Source organism: Scyliorhinus torazame, chromosome 2 (assembly GCF_047496885.1).
Source record: "Scyliorhinus torazame isolate Kashiwa2021f chromosome 2, sScyTor2.1, whole genome shotgun sequence".
NCBI classification, from domain to species: Eukaryota; Metazoa; Chordata; class Chondrichthyes; order Carcharhiniformes; family Scyliorhinidae; genus Scyliorhinus; species Scyliorhinus torazame.
Window position 1 is genome coordinate 122,975,732 of NC_092708.1, and position 20,034 is coordinate 122,995,765.

General features: G+C 50.6%; 1 protein-coding gene across 1 annotated transcript in view; it reads right to left on the reverse strand.

Annotated features, from left to right (window-relative positions):
• Nucleotides 1–20,034, reverse strand: part of dnah9l (dynein, axonemal, heavy polypeptide 9 like) — a 1,249,478-nt gene that overhangs the window by 1,161,364 nt on the left and 68,080 nt on the right. Inside the window, exon 8 of the mRNA XM_072476205.1 lies at nt 5,445–5,466. Within this exon, the coding sequence (XP_072332306.1) occupies nt 5,445–5,466 (22 nt within the window). The remainder of the gene's footprint in view (nt 1–5,444; nt 5,467–20,034) is intronic.

Consider the following 20,034-nt stretch of genomic DNA (forward strand, 5'->3'; position numbering starts at 1 on the left):
TTGTAGTTGTAGAAGTTAACCTAAGGTTTACGACATAGCAGGAGATCCCAGACCTGTGTCATGCTCCTCGTGTGCGATGTGGGAGCTCAGGGACACGTCCACTGACCCTGGCTCCTTCACGTGCAAGAATTGTGTCCAGCTGCAGCTCCTGTAAGACCGCTTGACGGCTGTGGAGCTGCGGATTGACACACGTTCGAGCATCCGCGATGCTGAGGACATCGTGGATAGCACGTTTGGCGGGTTGGTCACACCGCAGGTGAAAATTACTGAAGGAGATAGAAAATGGGTGATCAAAAGACAGAGCAAGAGTAGGAAGGCAGTGCAGGTGTCCCCTGCGGTCATCTCGCTGCAAAACAGGTATACCGCTTTGGACACTGTTGAGGGAGTTGGCTCATCAGGGGAAGGCAGCAGCAGCCAGGTTCATGGCACTGTGGCTAGCTCTGCTACGCAGAAGGGCAGGGAGAAGAATGGCAGGGCTATAGTGCTAGGGGACTCGATCGGGGAGGGGGGGGGGGGGGGGGTACAGCCAGCTGTCATGGTGCACATAGGCAGGAAGTCGGAGGGAAGTAAAACAGGGCCAGAAACAAAAAGCAGTAAGGGGGAAAGTGTAAGGCAGAGAAGCCATAGTCAAAATCAAAAAGGGCCACAGTACAGGGTACGGTGACTGAGGAGAGTGTGAAAAGGGAGGTGGCCAATGCAGGATTGAGAGTGTTGTACCTAAATGCGCGCAGTATACGGAACAAGCTAAATTAGCTTGTTGCGCACATTGAAATTGGCCGGTCCGATGTTGTGGGCATCACAGAGACGTGGCTGCAAGGGGATCAGGGCTGGGTTCTAAATATCCAAAGATATATGTCCTATCGAAAGGACAGGCAGATGGGCAAAGGGGGCGGGGTTGCATTGTTAGTAAGGAATGAAGTTAAATCGATAGCAAGGAGCGATATAGGTTCAGAAGTCATAGAATCTCTGTGGGTAGAGTTGAGGAATCACAAAGGTAAAAAGACCCTGATGGGAGTTATGTACAGGCCCCCTAGCAGTAGTCAGGATGTGGGGCAGCAAATAAATCAGGAGATAGAAAAGGCATGTAAAAAAGGCAATATTACAATAATCATGGGGGACTTCAATATGCAAGTGGACTGGGAAAATCAGGTTGGTAGTGGATCCCAAGAAAAGGAAATTGTGGAATGTCTAAGAGACGGTTTTTTCGAGCAGCTTGTGGCAGAGCCTACTCAGGAACAGGCAATTCTGGATTTGGTGATGTGTAATGAGGCAGACTTGATTAGGGAACTGAAGGTGAAGGAACCCTTAGGGAGCAGTGACCACAATATGATAGAATTTACCCTGCAGTTGGAGAGGGAGAAGGTGCAATCAGATGTAACGGTATTACAATTAAATAAGGGTAACTACAAAGACATGAGGGAGGAGCTGGCCAGAGTTGATTGGAAAAGGAGCCCAGCAGGGAAGACAGTGGAACAGCAATGGCAGGAGTTTTGGGGGGTTATTAGGGAGGCACAACAGAAATTCATCCCAAGGAGGAGGAAACAAGGCATCCATGGCTGACGAGGGATGTCAAGGACAGCATAAAAGGTAAAGAAAAAGCATACAAAGTGGTGAGGATTAGTGGGAAGCTAGAGGATTGTGAAGCCTTTAAAAGTGAGCAGAGAACAACTAAAAAAACAATAAGGGGGGAGAAGATGAAGTATGAGTGCAAGCTAGCTAGTAATATAAAATAAGTTAGGAAGAGTTTTTTTCAATATACAAAAGGTAAGAGAGAGGCAAAAATATACATTGGTCCACTGGAAAATGTGGCTGGAGAAGTAATAATAGGAAACAAATAAATAGTTACTTTGCATCAGTTTTCACGGTGGAAGACACCAGTGGGGTGCCAGAGCTCCAGGAGAACCAGGGGCAGAGGTGAGTGCAGTGACCATTACTAAGGAGAAGGTTCTTGGGAAACTGAAAGGTCTGAAGGTGGATACGTCTGCTGGACCGGATGGACTACACCCCAGGGTCCTAAAAGAGATAGTGGAGGAAATTGTGGAGGAATTGGTGATGATCTTTCAGGAATCACTGGAGGCAGGAAGGGTCCCAGAAGACTGGAAAGTGAATAATGTAACACCCCTGTTTAAGAAGGGAGGGAGGCAGAAGACGGGAAATTATAGGCCAGTTAGCCTGATATCGGTCATTGGGAAGATTTTAGAGTCTGTTATTAAAGGTGAGATGGAGAAGTACTTGGAAGTGCATGGTAAAATAGGACAGAGTCAGCACGGCTTTGTCAAAGGGGGGTCGTGTTTGACAAATCTGTTAGAGTTCTTTGAGGAGGTAACAAGAAAGTTCGACAAAGGAGAACCAGTGGACGTGACTTATAAAGGCCTTTGACAAGGTGCCGCATGGGAGACTGTTAAATAAGTTAAACGCCCATGGTGTTAAGGGCAAGATCCTGGCATGGATAGAGGATTGGCTGACTGGCAGAAGGCAGAGAGTGTGGATAAAGGAGTCTTTTTCAGATGGCAGCCGGTGACTAGTGGTGTGCCTCAGGGGTCTGTGCTGGCACCACAACTTTTCACAATATACATTAATGATCTGGAAGAAGGAACTGAAGGCACTGTTGCCAAGTTTGCAGATGATACAAAGATCTGTAGAGGGACAGGTAGTATTGAGGATGCAAGGGGGCTGCAGAAGGATTTGGACAAGCTAGGAGAGTGGGCAATGAAGTGGCAAATGAAATACAATGTGGAAAAGTGTGGGGTTATGCACTTTGGAAGGAGGAACTTAGGCATAGACTATTTTCTAAATGGGGAAATGCTTAGGAAATCAGAAGCACAAAGGGACTTGGGAGTCCTTGTTCATGATTCTCTTAAGGTTAATGTGCAGGTTCAGTCGGCAGTTAAGAAGGCAAATGCAATGTTAGCATTCATGTCAAGAGAGCTAGAATACAAGACCAGAGATGTACTTCTGAGGCTGTATAAGGCTCTGGTCAGACCGCATTTGGAGTATTGTGAGCAGTTTTGGGCCCCGTAACTAAGGAAGGATGTGCTGGCCTTGGAACGGGTCCAGAAGAGGTTCACTGGAATGAAGAACTTGTTGTATGAGGAATGGTTGAGGACTCTGGGTCTGTACTTGTTGGAGTTTAGAAGGATGAGGGGGGATCTTATTGAAACTTACAGGATACTGCGAGGCCTGGATAGAGTGGACGTGGAGAGGATGTTTCCACTTGTAGGAAAATCTAGAACCAGAGGACACCATGTCAGACTAAAGGGACGATCCTTTAAAACACATGAGGAGAAATTTCTTCAGCCAGAGGGTGGTGAATCTGTGGAATTCTTTACCGCAGAAGGCTGTGGAGGCCAAATCACTGAGTGTCTTTAAGACCGAGTTTGATAGGTTCTTGATTAATAAGGAGATCAGGGGTTATGGGGAGAAGGCAGGAGAATGGGGATGAGAAAATATCAGCCATGATTGAATGTCTGAGCAGACTCGATGGGCCGAGTGGCCTAATTCTGCTCCTATGTCTTATGGTCTTCTCAATCCACCCAATGGACCGTACAGCGGCCTCAGGTAAGGTTAGGAGAGGTGGTGTCTGCCTCCTGGTCAACACCTCCAGGTGCCTAGATGTAGCAACACTGGCGTGTTTCTGCTCCCCCGGACCTAGAATACCTGGCGCTAAAATGCTGCCCCTACTACCTTCCGCGGGAGTTAAGCTCCGTTATCCTGACGGCAGTTTACATCCCGTCCCACACGGACGTGAAAATCGCGCTGGACGAAATATACACCACCACAAATAACCTTGAAACGAAACATCCAGAGGCCTTATTCATCGTGGACGGGGACTTCAATCAGGCCAAGCTCAAAAGCATACTACCAACTTACCACCGACACGTCATCTATTCCACTAAAGGTCCAAACATCCTGGATCACTGCTACACAAATATCAAACATGCGTATCGCTCTATCGCCCGCCCACACTTTGGCAAATCTGACCACAAGGCTGTACTCCTGCTCCCGGCTTATAAGCAAAAACTGAAGCGGGAGAATCCATCAAGAAAGTTGTGCAATGTTGGTCTGAAGAATCGGATGATCTCCGACAGGACTGCTTAGAGTCAGTGGACTGGTCAGTATTTAAAACTCTGCGACCAGCCTGAACGAGTACGCCACTACAGTAACTGACTTCATTAGTAAGTGTGTAGAAGACTGTGTGCCAAAGAAGCAAATCCGAGTGTTTCCCAACCAGAAACCCTGGATGAACAGGGATATCCACCGCTTGCTGGTCTAGGTCGAGGCGTTCAAGTCAGGCGACCCTGACCTATACAAGAAAGCCAGATATGATCTAAGGAAATCCATCAAAGATGCCAAAAGACAGGAGCTTCTGGGGTCAGAGGAAAGATGGACCGAGGAGCTGAAACACAAATGGAAAGAGGAGTTAGGAGGAGAGTTAGAGGATGGTCTCTGGGCGGATGCGTTGAGCAGAGTCAAGGCGTCCACAACATGTGCCAGGCTCAGCCTGATACAGTTTAAGGTCGTTCACCGGGCTCACATGACAGTGACCCAGATGAGTAGGTTCTTTGGGGTGGAGGACAGGTGCGCAATGTGTGCAGGAGGACCAGTGACCCATGTTCATATGTTCTGGGCATGCCTGAAGCTTAGGGGATTCTGGCAGGGGTTTGCGGATGTCCAAGGTGTTGAAAACAAGGGTTGCGCCGAGTCCAGAGGTGGCGATTTTCGGGGTGTCGGAAGATTCAGGATTCTAGGAGGCGAAAAAGGCAGACGTTCTGGCCTTTGACTCTCTGGTAGCCCTTAGACGGATATTATTAGCTTGGAGAGACTCAAAGCCGCCAAAGTCGGAGACCTGGCTTACTGGCTGGCTTTCGCTGTCTGGAGAAAATCAAGTTCGCCTTGAGAGAATCAATGCTAGGGTTCCCCAGAGGTTGCAGCCGTTCGTCGACTTCTTTAGGGAAAATTAACTGTCATCAGAAGGGGGGTGGGGGGCCGCGGTGGGGCTAGTTTAGTGTAGGGCAAGGGGTTAGAAAATGTGGAACCTGTGAGAGAGGAAGACGGCTTTTGCACTACGTTTATAATTGTACATACACTGTTTCTTCTGTTCCTGTTAGAAAACCATAAATATCTCACACGGACCCCCGCAGACTTTGGCAAGGCCTGTGTAGCGCAAACGCCTCATGAGCATCTCCTTGTCTTCCCTAGGAGGTCCTCCTCTGGAACGTCGCTGCCGACCTGGCTGGCGGCCCCAGGACCCAGCTTGCTCCGAAAGCATGTGCGGGCACATAAGGCGGACCCGTTGGTCGAAAGGGTTCGCCTCCTCCACGCGAACCCGCAGTATGCTTACGTGGAGTACCCCGACGGCCGACAGGACACAGTCTCCCTGCGGGATCTGGCGCCCGCCGGCAACACACACCCCCCCGACACCATTCACCCCCCCTTCCTGCCACCGCCGCACCCCGCGACCACCCCCTTCCCAGGAGGATCGGTTCCCCTCCCCTCAGGCCCGACCAAGAATAAAGCCCAAGCTGAAACCGTAAGGCTCCCGGAGACGACAACACCGATACAAGCACCACCACCACCACCGGGACCGAGGCGATCGACACGGACGACCGGACCGCCCGACCGACTCGTGGCGTCGATCTAAATCAAAATATGGACTTTTCACAAGAACATTTTGCTTTTCTCCCTATACCCTCTGTAAATAGTTGAAACAGGACAAAATTGTACAATACTGTATTGCCATGTGAATGTTTTTTTTCCTCCCAGGACCAGCCCTGTAAACCCTTACCACCATACGAAGCATCACCCCGCCGGGTTCATTTTTGACAAGGGGTGAATGTGGTAGTTTGTATTGGGGGTCATGTGGGACTGGAAGCCCTAATGTCATTGGCTGACGGATCCCGGGTCCTGGTTGGCCGTTGACCTCTAGCTCCGCCCTGAAGGCGGAGTATAAGAAGCCGGAGTCCTCCCCCGCAGGTGTAGCGCACAAAGACTCCGTGAGACGAAGAGAGTGAAGTCGATGAGGCTTCCAGTCCCACATGACCCCCAATACATACTACCACATTCACCCCTTGTCAAAAATGAACCCGGCGGGGTGATGCTTCGTATGGTGGTAAGGGTTTACAGGGCTGGTCCTGGGAGGAAAAAAAACATTCACATGGCAATACAGTATTGTACAATTTTGTCCTGTTTCAACTATTTACAGAGGGTATAGAGAGAAAAGCAAAATGTTCTTGTGAAAAGTCCATATTTTGATTTAGATCGACGCCACGAGTCGGTCGGGCGGTCCGGTCGTCCGTGTCGATCGCCTCGGTCCCGGTGGTGGTGGTGGTGCTTGTATCGGTGTTGTCGTCTCCGGGAGCCTTACGGTTTCAGCTTGGGCTTTATTCTTGGTCGGGCCTGAGGGGAGGGGAACCGATCCTCCTGGGAAGGGGGTGGTCACGGGGTGCGGCGGTGGCAGGAAGGGGGGGGGGGGGTGAATGGTGTCGGGGGTGTGTGTGTGTTGCCGGCGGGCGCCAGATCCCGCAGGGAGACCGTGTCCTGTCGGCCGTCGGGGTACTCCACGTAAGCATACTGCGGGTTCGCGTGGAGGAGGCGAACCCTTTCGACCAACGGGTCCGCCTTATGTGCCCGCACATGCTTTCGGAGCAAGATGGGTCCTGGGGCCGCCAGCCAGGTCGGCAGCGACGTTCCAGAGGAGGACCTCCTAGGGAAGACAAGGAGACGCTCATGAGGCGTTTGATTAGTGCTCGTACATAATAACGACCTAATGGAGTGGAGAGCGTCCGGGAGGTCCTCCTGCCACCGTGAAACTGGGAGGTCCCTGGACCGTAGGGCCAGTAGGACGGCCTTCCAGACCGTGCCGTTCTCCCTCTCTACTTGCCCGTTCCCCCGGGGGTTGTAGCTGGTCGTCCTGCTTGAGGCTGTGCCCTTACTGAGCAGGAACTGGCGCAGCTCGTCACTCATGAAAGAGGACCCCCTGTCGCTGTGGACGTATGCGGGGTAACCGAACAGTGTGAAGATGCTGTTCAGGGCTTTAATGACTGTGGCCGCGGTCATGTCAGAGCAGGGAATGGCAAAAGGGAAGCGGGAGTATTCGTCCACCACATTAAGAAAATATGCGTTGCGGTCGGTGGAGGGGAGGGGCCCTTTGAAATCGAGACTGAGGCGTTCAAAGGGGCGGGAAGAATTAATCAGGTGCGCTCCATCCGGCCTGAAAAAATGCGGTTTGCATTCCGCGCAGATGTGGCAGTCCCTTGTGACTGTACGGACCTCCTCTAAAGAGTATGGGAGATTGCGGGACTTGATGAAATGGAAAAACCGAGTGACCCCCGGGTGGCAGAGGTCCTCGTGGAGGGTTTGGAGGCGGTTAATTTGTGCGTTGGCACATGTGCCGCGGGATAGAGCATCGGACGGCTCGTTCAGCTTTCCGGGACGATACAAAATCTCATAGTTGAAGGTGGAGAGCTCGATCCTCCACCTTAAGATCTTGTCGTTTTTGATTTTGCCCCTCTGTGCATTATCGAACATGAAGGCTACCGACCGTTGGTCCGTGAGGAGAGTGAATCTCCTGCCGGCCAGGTAATGCCTCCAATGTCGCACAGCTTCCACTATGGCTTGGGCTTCCTTTTCCACTGAGGAGTGGCGGATTTCTGAGGCGTGGAGGGTCCGGGAGAAAAAGGCCACGGGTCTGCCCGCTTGGTTAAGGGTGGCCGCTAGAGCTACGTCGGAGGCGTCGCTCTCGACCTGGAAGGGGAGGGACTCGTCGATGGCGCGCATCGTGGCCTTTGCGATATCCGCTTTGATGCGGCTGAAGGCCTGGCAAGCCTCTGTCGACAGAGGGAAGGTCGTGGTCTGTATTAGGGGGCGGGCCTTGTCTGCGTACTGGGGGACCCACTGGGCGTAGTATGAAAAGAACCCTAGGCAGCGTTTCAGGTCTTTTGGGCAGTGCGGGAGGGGAAATTCCATGAGGGCGCGCATACGTTCGGGGTCGGGGCCTATTATCCCATTGCGCACTACGTAGCCCAGAATGGCTCGCCGGTTGGTGCTAAAAACGCACTTGTCCTCGTTGTACGTGAGGTTCAAGGCTTTGGCGGTCTGGAGGAATTTTTGGAGGTTGGCGTCGTGGTCCTGCTGGTCATGGCCGCAGATGGTTACATTGTCGAGATACGGGAACGTGGCATGCAACCCATGTTGATCAACCGTTCGGTCCATCTCCCGTTGGAAGACCGAGACCCCGTTTGTGACGCCAAAAGGGACCCTTAGGAAATGGTATAATCGCCCGTCTGCCTCGAAGGCTGTGTACTTGCGGTCACTTGGGCGGATGGGGAGCTGATGGTAGGCGGATTTGAGGTCCACGGTGGAGAAGACTTTATATTGGGCAATCCGATTGACCATGTCGGATATGCGGGGGAGAGGGTACGCGTCTAGTTGTGTGTACCTGTTGATGGTCTAGCTATAGTCTATGACCATCCTTTGTTTCTCCCCTGTCTTCACTACTACCACCTGCGCTCTCCAGGGACTATTGCTGGCCTGGATTATGCCCTCCTTTAGTAGCCGCTGGACTTCGGACCGAATGAAGGTCCGGTCCTGGGCGCTGTACCGTCTGCTCCTAGTGGCGACGGGTTTGCAATCCGGGGTGAGGTTCGCAAACAAGGACGGGCGTTGCACCTTGAGGGTTGCGAGGCTGCAGATAGTGAGTGGGGGCATTGGGCCGCCGAATTTGAACGTAAGGCTCTGTAGATTGCATTGAAAATCTAATCCCAGCAAGGTGGGGGCACAGAGTTGGGGAAGGACGTTTAGTTTGTAGTTTTTGAACTCCCTCCCCTGCACCGTTAGGGTAACTATGCAGAATCCTTGGATCTGTACGGAGTGGGATCCTGCAGCTAGGGAAATCTTTTGTGCGCTGGGATAGGTGGTCAAGGAACAGCGTCTTACCGTGTCGGGGTGGATAAGCTCTCCGTGCTCCCGGAGTCGACTAGGCATGGCGTCTCGTGGCCGTTTATTAGCACCGTTGTCGTCGTCGTCTGGAGTGTCTGGGGCCGAGCTTGATCGAGCGTAATTGAAGCGAGACGTGGTTGTAGTAGTGGAGTGGGGTCCGTTGTTGCCGTCCAAGATGGCGTCGGGGTGGACAAAATGGCCGCCCCCATACATCGCACGTGGCTGGTGGGTCACAAGATGGCGACGGGGGTGGACAAAATGGCCGCCCCCACGGGTCGTACAGGTCTGGGGCGGTCCAAGATGGCGGCGCCCTTCCACCCCTCGTGGTGGCCGGGACCCAAAATGGCGGCATCTGCGGGTCGCACATGGGGCGCTGAGGGGGCTGGGGAGCGCTAGGACCGCGCGGAGCTCCCTCACCGGGGACAGCGGTGGTCGGGACCCAAGTTGGTGGCGCCGGCGGGTCAGACGTGGGGCGCGGGGTGGGGGTTAGGGGGGCGTTAGGGGCGCGCAAAACTCCCTCTTCTACGTGGAGTGTGGTGGCCGGGACCCAAAGCGGTAGCGCCGGCGGGTCATACATGGGGTACGGAGAGGGGGGTTGGGGAGTGTAAGCAGCGTGCAGGGCTCCCTGGTCTCCCGGGACCGCGGTGGTCGGGACCCAGAGTGGCTGCGCCTGCGGGTCGTACATGGCGTGCTGGGGGGGTTGGGGCGCGTAAACGGCTTGCAGAGCTCCCTGTTCTCCCGGGACAGCGGCGACCTCGCGGGACCGGCACACAACCGCGTAATGGCCCTTTTTCCCGCCGCTCTTGCAGATAGCTGCGCGGGCCGGGCAGCGCTGCCGGGGGTGTTTCGCCTGGCCGCAGAAATAACAGCGGGCGCCCCCGGTGCGACTCGGCGTTTGGACCGCGCAAGCCTGTGGGGTGTCCGGGGGGGGGGGGGGTGGGTTTGTCGCGACGGGCACGTACAGAACCCAATGGGCTGCCGCGCGGTCGGGGCCGTAGGCGTGGGTATTGCACGCGGCCACGTCTAGGGAGGCTGCTAGGGCCCGGGCCTCTGAGAGTCCTAGCGACTCTTTCTAGAAGTCTTTGGCGGATTTGGGAGGAATTCATACCTGCCACAAAAGCATCGCGCATTAACATGTCCGTGTGTTCATTTGCGTTCACCGAAGGGCAGCTGCAGGCTCGTCCCAAAATCAGCAGCGCGGCGTAGAATTCGTCCATCGATTCTCCGGGACCTTGCCGTCTCGTCGCGAGCTGGTAGCGAGCGTAGATTTGGTTAACTGGGCGGACATAGAGACTTTTCAGTGCTGCGAACGCCGTCTGGAAATCCTCCGAGTCTTCGATGAGGGAGAAGATCTCCGTGCTCACCCTCGAGTGCAGGACCTGTCGTTTTTGGTCTTCTGTGACCCGGCCGGTGGCCGTTCTGAGGTAGGCCTCGAAACAAGTCTGCCAGTGCTTGAAGGCTGCTGCCGCGTTCACTGCGTGGGGGCTGATCCTCAGGCATTCCGGAATGATCCTGAGCTCCATAGTCCTTTTTAGGCACGCTTAATAAATTGTAGCGCACAAAGACTCCGTGAGACGAATAGAGTGAAGTCGATGAGGCTTCCAGTCCCACATGACCCCCAATACATACTACCACAGTCTGCAAGACATAACGGGCTACAAGATGAAGGCATGTAAAATCGCCAGCTCCAACACGCCCCTCCCTGATGAGCTCAACGCATTCTATGCCCGCTTTGAGCAAGAGGTCAGCGAGAGCACGCCCTCCACCCCGGAAGTCTCGGATGAACTTGTATCAGAGGTCACCATTGCAGATGTCAGAGCAGCCTTCTCGAAGGTCAACCCACAGAAAGCCACTGGCCCGGATGGGGTATCCGGACGTGCACTCCGGTCTTGCGCGGATCAGTTGGCGGGTGTATTCGCAGACATCTTCAACCTCTCTTCACAACAATCTGAGGTCCCTATCTGCTTCAGGAAGACAACCATCTTCCCTGTACGAAAGAAAAGCCAAGCAGCGTGCCTTAATGACTATCGTCCAGTGGCTCTGACATCCATCATTATGAAATGCTTCGAAAGGTTAATCATGGCACGAATCAACACCAGCCTCCCGGATTGCCTTGATCCACTACAGTTCGCTGACCGCTGCAACAGGTCCACAGCAGATGCCATCTCCCTGGCCCTGCACTCAACACTGGAACACCAAGATAACAAAGACACCTAGGTCAGACTCCTATTTATTGACTACAGCTCAGCCTTCAACACTATTATTCCTACGAAACTCCAAACTCCGTGGCCTGGGCCTCAGCTCCTCCCTCTGCGACTGGATCCTGAACTTCCTAACCCACAGACCACAATCAGTAAGGATAGGCAACAACACCTTCTCCATGATGATCCTCAACACCGGAGCCCCACCAGTGCCTCCTTATACACCTATGACTGTGTGGCTAAACTCCCCTCCAACTCGATTTTCAAATTTGCTGATTACACCACCGTAGTGGGTCGTATTTCAAACAATGACGAGACAGAGTACAGGAATGAGATAGAGAATCTGGTGAACTGGTGCGACGACAATAATCTCTCCTTCAATGTCAACAAAACAAAGGAGATTGTCATATACTTCAGGAAGCGTAGAGGAGAACATGCTCCTGTTTACATCAATGGGAACGAAGTAGAAAGGGTCGAGAGCTTCAAGTTTTTAGATGTCCAGATTACCAACAACCTGTCCTGGTACCTCCATGCCGACACTATAGCTAAGAAAGCCCACCAACGACTCTACTTTCTCCGAATACCAAGGAAATTTGGCATGTCAGCTGCAAGTCTCACCAACTTTTATAGATGCACCATTGAAAGCATTCTTTCTGGTTGTATCACAGCTTGGGATGGTCCCTGCTCTTCCCAAGACCACAGGATACTACGAATGGTCGTGAATGTAGCCCGTCCAGCACGCAAACCAGGCTCCCATCCATTGACTCTATAATGTCTGCTGCCTCGGAAAGGCATCCAGTATAATTAAGGACCCCACGCACCCAGGACATACTTTCTTCCACCTTCTTCAGTCAGGAAAAAGATACAAAAGTTTGAGGTCACGTACCAACCGACTCAAGAACAGCTTTTTCCATGCACCATCAGACATTTGAATGGACCTACCCCGTATTAAGTTGATCTTTTCTCTACACCCTAGCTATGACTGTAACATACATTCTGTGGTCTCTCCTTCCTTCCCTATGTACGGTATGCGTTGTCTGCAGAGCATGCAGGAAACAATACTTTTCACTGTATACTAATACATGTGACAATAATAAATCAAATCAAATCTTCTCTCGTCTAATCCCACCACACTAAGTGGGGTGAGGGCGAGATGGGAAAGTGAGCTGGATTCTTTACTTACTAGTGAGGCTTGCAGGGAGGCCCGTTACAGGGTCAACTCCATGTCCTCATGAGTCCAGTTGAGCTTGATTCAGTTCAAGATGCTACACAGGCGCACTTGACCAAGGCAAGGATGAGTGTTTTTTTTTTCAAACGTTGAGGATAGATGTGATTGCAGTTCGCTTGCCCCAGCTAACCACACATTTTTATATTTGGTCCTGTCCCAAACTCGCCAGCTTCTGGGCTTCCTTTTTCAGTACAATGTCAGAGATAATCTGGGTTATTTGAACCCATGTCCACCGGTAGCCATATTTGGCATTTTGGATTCACCGGCATTTCACTCTGGGTTAGAGGTGGCCGTTGTCACCTTTGCCTCACTGATTGCTCGGTTGGAGATCTCCCATTCCGCCCAGTGCCTCTGCCTGGTTGGGCGACTTAATGCCATTCCTACACTTAAGAGAAAATCAAATTCATCAGTAGTGGGTCAGTGGAGAGGTTTTATCCGAGATCGCAAACATTTTTTTTCTTTGTTTTTATAAAAGGACCTGGACACCCAGCTGTTAGGGGGCTTAGTTATAGTGTTTAATTTATTTGTGTGTTTTTGTTGTATATTTGTTCGTAATTTCTTGCGCTCTTCCATTCTCTGGTTGTAATTTTATGTAAAGCTTCAATAAACATATTTTTAAAAAAGACAGCAGCTAATTTATTAAAATAATATTCTCCCCCTCTTTGCAAGGCACAGATCAAAGTTTTAAGAAAAATAGCTAAAGGAAAAGATTGGATCTATGTAATAATTTTTTTTATATTAACACAATTCAGAGATACTTGATACTTGAATGAAAATAAATTGTAGAAACATGAGGGAAGAATGGGAGGAGTGGGACTAACTGGGTTGCTCTCCAAAAGATCAATGCTGAATTGATAGGTCGAATAGCCTCATTCTGTGCTTTACTGCTCTATCATTGATGATAAAAAAGCTCCCAAAAGTGGTTAACAAAATCAATCAATACCCATTATTATAACTATTTATGGAGCTTTCAAATTATTTATTAGCATAGGTTATCTACTTTCTTGCTCATTTTAAAGTGGAATAAAGATATTAGGAAATAGTGATAGGTTAAATAATTTATATTTGTATGGGGCTGGATTCTCTACAACACGCACGCCGTTTTCTGGCACGGGATTCTCTCCTCCCGCCACTTGACAGTGGGATTTCCCATTGAACTCACCCCATCGACGCTGGGAAACCCACGGGGAAAGAGTGTGCTGCCGGCAGAAACAGGGAATCCCAACAGCCAGAGAATTCCGGCCATGTTTTTGTTCGAAATAAGGGGTGGGATTCTCCGATCCTGGGGCTAAGTGTTGACGCCGTCGTAACGCGGGAGCGTTTTACGACGGCGTCATCTGGCCCCTAGGATCAGTGATCCTGCGCCACACAGGGGGCCAGCACGGCAGTGGAGAGCCTCATGCTGCTCCAGCTGCCAATACAGTCAGCACGGGCCCGCGCATGCGTGCCACGGCCGGCACGAGTTTGCACATGCGCGTGGGTTGCCTTCTCCGCGCAGACCCCGACACAACATGGCGGAGACCTACAGGGGCCGGCGCAAGGAACATAGGCCCCCACCGGGATAAGCCTGCCCGCCGATCGCGGACCAGGCCACCGTGGAGGCCCTCTCGGAGTCGGATCCTCCCCCCCCCAACTAGGCCATCCCCCCGCAGCATGAACGCCGAGGTCCCGCCGGGAAGGACCACACGGGAACGACGCTGGCGGGACTCGGCTGAACTCGGCGGGCGCTCAGCCCATCACGCGGGGAGAATCGCCGGGGTGCCGCATGAGCGGCCCCCGACCGCGCCAAGCCGACTGCGCCGGCGCCATTGGCGCCGATTCTCCGGTCGCCAGAGAATCGGCGGACTGGCATCGCGTGATTCGAGCCTCCCCACCCCCCCCCGGCAAATCTCCGACCCGGCGCGGGGTCGGAGAATCCCGCCCAAGGTACAAGTTTCAGCTTAATTTGTGTGTCTTGTCAGGAAAACAAAATGGTTTAAAGGAATTTATATTTGTATTGTTAAATATTAGAAATGGGATAATTTAGTGTTTCTGTGTAAAAAAGGGTAAACCTACAGTTAGATTCATGCTGGACAAAGGTGTTTGTATGTGTGGGGGTTGGCTAAGTTCAAACTGTACTTCCATTATGTTTAGAGAGGCTGCTGAGTGAAAAGTAAATAAAAGTTTGGAGAAGTAAAAGTGGTTGCTTAGCAACTGGGGGTCCTTTTGTGCAAGGGGTTTTTTTTTTGTTTAATTTTAGATGGATATAAAGCAGTTGAAGATAGGTAGTGAAAGAGAAGGCGGCTCTGTTGGCTTTGCTACAAGTAGTTGACTTTAGAATGCTAAAGAGGAAACATCTCTCTCAGCTTTGCGAGAAGAAAAGCCATATTATGGAGTAAAGGTTAAGAAACAGATGCCGGGAAACTTAAAGAACAGCTAGTTAAGGAAACAAGAGAATTAAGAGACGTTTTCAAGAAGTCGGATGTTAAAGGTTCTGGAACAGAGCACTGTTCAGTAAAGAAGAAGGCTGAGACACCAGAAAGATATCTGAAGTGATTATCAGTTTGAGAGATTTTACTACAGCTTGTGGAACGAGAGTTAAAATAACTGGAAATCAGTGGCTAGATCTCAGAGTGTAAAAAGGTTTAAGACAAAGGAAACCCAAAAGGAGGTGGAAAACCTGGGACTGAATATGTTAAAATGTGGAGCATAAGCTTTGTTTGACAGTATAGGTAGAAAACCTAGAGTGGGATTTTAGTGCAAATCATTGATGGAAAGAAGTGTTAGAAAAAGATTTAAACGTATCCTTTTGGGGGTGGAGTTGACAAATCATCTGGGGGGGTGCATGTGAGAACTCCACAGAGCTCAGTTGAGTGGCATTGGCCATTTGTTCAGCCTGTGCTTAAAGGGATTGCGTGTTAATGAAACCATTTATAGCCTAAGATATACTTTGTAACCAGTGTTAATCTTAAAATCTGTGTATATTTGTGAAGTGGGAGTAAATAAGCTTTGTATCAGCATAAAAAATCTTTGCATGTTTAATAAATGTTTGTTTTCTTGCTGTTGAAGCTAACTGGTGGTCCTGTGACTCTATTCCTCCACGTTTTCTCAAGAAAGTAAAATGTTACTATCCTTGAGCCAGGGTTCCATTCCAGGATCTTACCATCCAGGTATAACATGAACTGGTATTATAGCAGCCTGTATTTGTGTGCTAAGAAAGGGTTAAAACTTCAGTTTAGTTTCATATTCAACAGAGGTGTCTGCAAAGGGGCTGGTTTAGCACAGTGGGCTAAACAGCTGGCTTGTAATGCAGTACAAGGCCAGCAGCGTAGGTTCTATCCCCGTCGCAGCCTCCCCGAACAGGCGCCAGAATGTGGCAACTAGGGGCTCTTCACAGTAACTTCATTGAAGCTTGCTTGTGACAATAAGTGATTATTATCTATAGATTTAATTGTGCTTTAAACTTTCCCTGCATTCGAATGAAGGTTTTACAACATAAAAGCATGATGTGGCGTTGGACTGGGGTGGGCACAGTAAGAATTCTGAAGGACCGGAGGAAGGAGCTGGACTCCGAAAGCAAGTGAATCGAAACAAACCTGTTGGACTTTAACCTGGTGTTGTCAGACTTCTCACTGTTACATAAAAGCAATTTTGGGTTTAAACAAACTAAGTTTCTGCTTAGCAACCAGAGGCCCACATTGCAAAAGCAGAGTCATTGTGAACCAGGTAACCCAGAAACATTCAGTACAGGCAGGACAATATAGAGGGACAGAAAGCAAGTCCCAGAATCTAAAGGAGAAAGTCCCAAAAACCAGGGCCTGGGGATAAAAGAATGCCCAGGAAGACATATGAGTCAAAGAATCAAAGAATGGGACTCTGGACAAGGTCTCGTTTGGTGAAGTTAAAGTAAAAGGCAAAGAAAAGTATTTGAATTAACAACACAGCCGCACAAAACAGATTTAAAGTTAGTTAGCAAGAAGCCAGACATCTGTGGAGATCCTAAGATTAGTCACACCTCAATACAGCCTGTGAAACAGTGGTGTTCCATTGGTGTGGCTTGGTACGAGAGACTGTGTAGAAGCTTGAATGCACAGGATGTTTGTTCCAGGGCAGAGGAATACTGAAAGGAATGGTTGAAATCCTTGGTGAAGGATCCAAGAGAAAGCATTGCTTTGGAGAAGATTCCAAAGCGTGTTCTTCGAGAGCGGAGTTTGGGAACCCTCGTGTGAAAGTCAGAGTTCCAGTGAGACCAATTGGCTCACAGTGTAACAAGCATCTGGGGGTATTTTATGAGAAATCCACAGAAGGTGGCTTCTATCATTTGGTTTCAGAGTGCGGTGTGTTTGACCACATTTTGTTTATATAGACTGTGTGCTTAATGAGAATATTAAAGTACTAGATATATTGTGCAACTTGGTGTTATCCTTACAAATCTGTATATATCTGAAAAGGCACAGCTGGAGTAACGAGGTGAATTCAAGTTAATCTTTTCTTGCTTAATAAATGGTTTTATTCTTTCGTTACAAGTTAATCGGCAGTCTTGTGACTGCGTTCATCTACATCTCTAAAATAAAAAATAAAAGTTTGGATCTATCAAGCCATTCCGGGACCTGACTGCCCAGTAGTAACATCAGCAATCGTAATAAAAGGGACAAAAATAAGCAACAATGCTTCATTAATTAATTATCTGATGTAAATTTATTTTAATCTTACGATGAAAATGTTTTTTTTTAAATAATATTTTATTAAGGATTTGAAAATGTTTCTAACAGTAACAAAAACAATGACATCAACATGGTAAAATAAACATTTCCCCACCCCAGCCCAATCTTCACACACCTCAACCATACAACAACAATCTGCCCCCCCCCCACCTTGGAATACTGCATCTGCTGACATTTTTAATTTTCCCCGAGAAAGTCGACGAACGGCTGCCACCTCCGGGAGAACCCCAACATTGACCCTCTTTAGGCAAACTTTATTTTCTCAAGACTGAGAAACCCAGCCATGTCACTAACCCAGGTCTCCACACTCGGGGGCTTGGAGTCCCTCCACATTAATAAGATCCGTCTCAGGGCTACCAGGGAGGCAAAGGCCTCTTTTGCCCCCGACACTCCAAAGATCGCTACCTCCGGACTCAGCACCACCTGTGTTTATAGCACCGAGGACATTGCCTTAGCAAAACCCTGCCAAAACCCTCTAAGCTTCGGGCATGCCCAAAACATGTGGACATGATTTGCTGGGCTTCCCGCGCACCTCGCACACCTATCCTCTAACCTGAAAAACTTGCTCATCCTAGCCACTGTCATGTGTGCCCAGTGGACTACCTTAAATTGTATCAGGCTACACCTGGTGTGCGATTAGGAGGTATTAACCCTGATAAAAGCATCTGTCCATTGACCCGCCTCTATCTCTTCTCCTAGCTTGTCCTCCCACTTGCCCTTAAGGTCGTCCACCGGAGTTTCCTCCGCCTCCGAAAGCTCCTGGTAAATATCCAATACGTTCCCCTCTCCCACCCAGGTACTGGAAACTATTCTATCCTGTATCCCCCGTGGTGGCAGCAGCGGAAAGGCCGGCACTTGATTTCTCAGGTAGCCGCGCACCTGCAAATACTTAAAACCATTCCCTGCTGGCAATTTAAATTTATTCTCCAAAGCTTTCAAGCTGGGAAAGCTCCCATCTATAAATAGATCCCCCATCCTTCTAATTCCTGCCCTCTGCCAACTCCAGAACCCGCCAGCTAGCCTACCACCCAGTACAAACCTGTGGTTGTTATAAATCGGGGTCCAAATCAATGCTCCCTCCACTCTCTTATATCTCCTCCACTGCCCCCAGATCCTCAGAGCCGTCACTACCACCGGACTTGTGGAGTATCGGGTTGGCGAGAACGGCAGAGGTGACGTTTCCAATGCTCCCAGTCTGGTGCCTTTACATGACGCGGGCCTCCATCCGCTCCCATGCCGACCCCTCCCCCACTACCCACTTCCTGATCATGGCTATATTAGCCGCCCAGTAGTAATTGCAGAAGTTCGGCAGCACCAACCCACCCTCCCCCGACTGCGATCCAGCAACACTTTCTTCACTCGTGGGGTTTTACTCGCCCACACAAAGCCCAAAATAATCTTATTCACCCGCTTGAAAAAGGCCTTAGGGATGAAGATGGGGAGGCACTGAAAGGCGAACAGAAATCTGGGGAAGGCCGTCATTTTCACGGTCTGTACCCTCCCCGCCAGTGATAGCGGAAGCATGTCCCATCTTTTATGTCCCCTTCCATTTGTTCCAGCAACCGGGAGAGGTTTAACTTGTGCAGTACCTCCCATTTCCGGGCCAGCTGGATTCCCAGATATCGAAAGCTCTTCCCTACCATTCAAAGCAGCAGCTCTCCCAGCCTCTTCTCCTGCAGTCTTGCCTGGATCGCAAACATCTCGCTTTTCCCCATGTTCAATTTATACCCCGAAAAATTGCCAAATTCCCCCAAGATTCGCATTACTTCCCCATCCCCTCCAACGGGTCCGAAATGTACAAGAGCAGGTCATCTGCGTAGAACGAGACCCGGTGCTCCACCCCCACCCCCCCCCCCCCCCCCCACCCCGAACCAGCCCTTTCCAGTTCCTAGTGGCTCTTAATGCCATGGCCAATGCCAGAGCAAACAGTAACGGGGAGAGGGCGCACCCTTGCCTCGTCCCTCGGTGTAGTTCAAAATACCCCGACCTCAGCCGGTTCGTACGCACACGCGCTAGTGGTGCCTGATAGAGCAACCGCACCCAGTCAATGAAGCCCTCACCAAACCCAAACATTCCCAGCGCCTCCCACAGGTTATTCCACTCCACCCAATCAAAAGCCTTCTCCGCAGCCATCGCTACCACCACCTCCGCCTCCTCTCCTTCTGAGGGCATCATAATAGCATTTAGAAGCCTTCGAACATTGACCTTGAGTTGCCCGCCCTTAACAAATCCCGTCTGGTGTTCCCCTATCACCCCCGGGACACAGTCCTTATCCTCCTGGCCAGTATCTTAGCCAGCAGTTTGGCATCCACATTCAGTAGAGAAATCGGCCTGGATGACCCTCATTGCTCCGGATCCTTCTCCCGTTTCAAGATCAATGAAATCGAGGCCTGCGACATTGTTGGGGGAGGACTCCCTTCTTTCTTGCTTCGTTAAATATCCTCACCAGCAGGGGGCTCAATATCTCTGAAAACGTCTTACAGAATTCCACCGGGTAGCCGTCAGGCCCTGGGGACTTGCCTGACTGCATGTCCTCCAGCCCCTTGATTATTTCGTCAATCTCAATTGGGGCTCCCAGCCCCTCCACCAGGTCCTCCTCCACCCTCGGGAACCTCAACTGATCCAGAAAATGCCTCATCCCCTCCACCCCAGCCGGGGGTTCCGACTCATATAATTTACTATAAAAGTCCTTAAACACCTCGTTCACCCCCGCTGGGTCCGTCTCCGCTCTTTACTTTACCTATCTCCCTGGTCGCCTCTCTTTTCCTGAGCTGGTGCGCCAACATTCTGCTTACCTTTTCCCCGTACTCATAGATCGCCCCCCTTGCCGTCCTCAACTGTTCCACTGCTTTCCCTATGGTCAACAGCCCAAACTCCACCTGTAACCTCCGCCGCTCCCTCAGTAGCCCCACGTCCAGGGCCTCCGAGTATCTCCTGTCCACCTGGAGTATCTCCACCACTAATC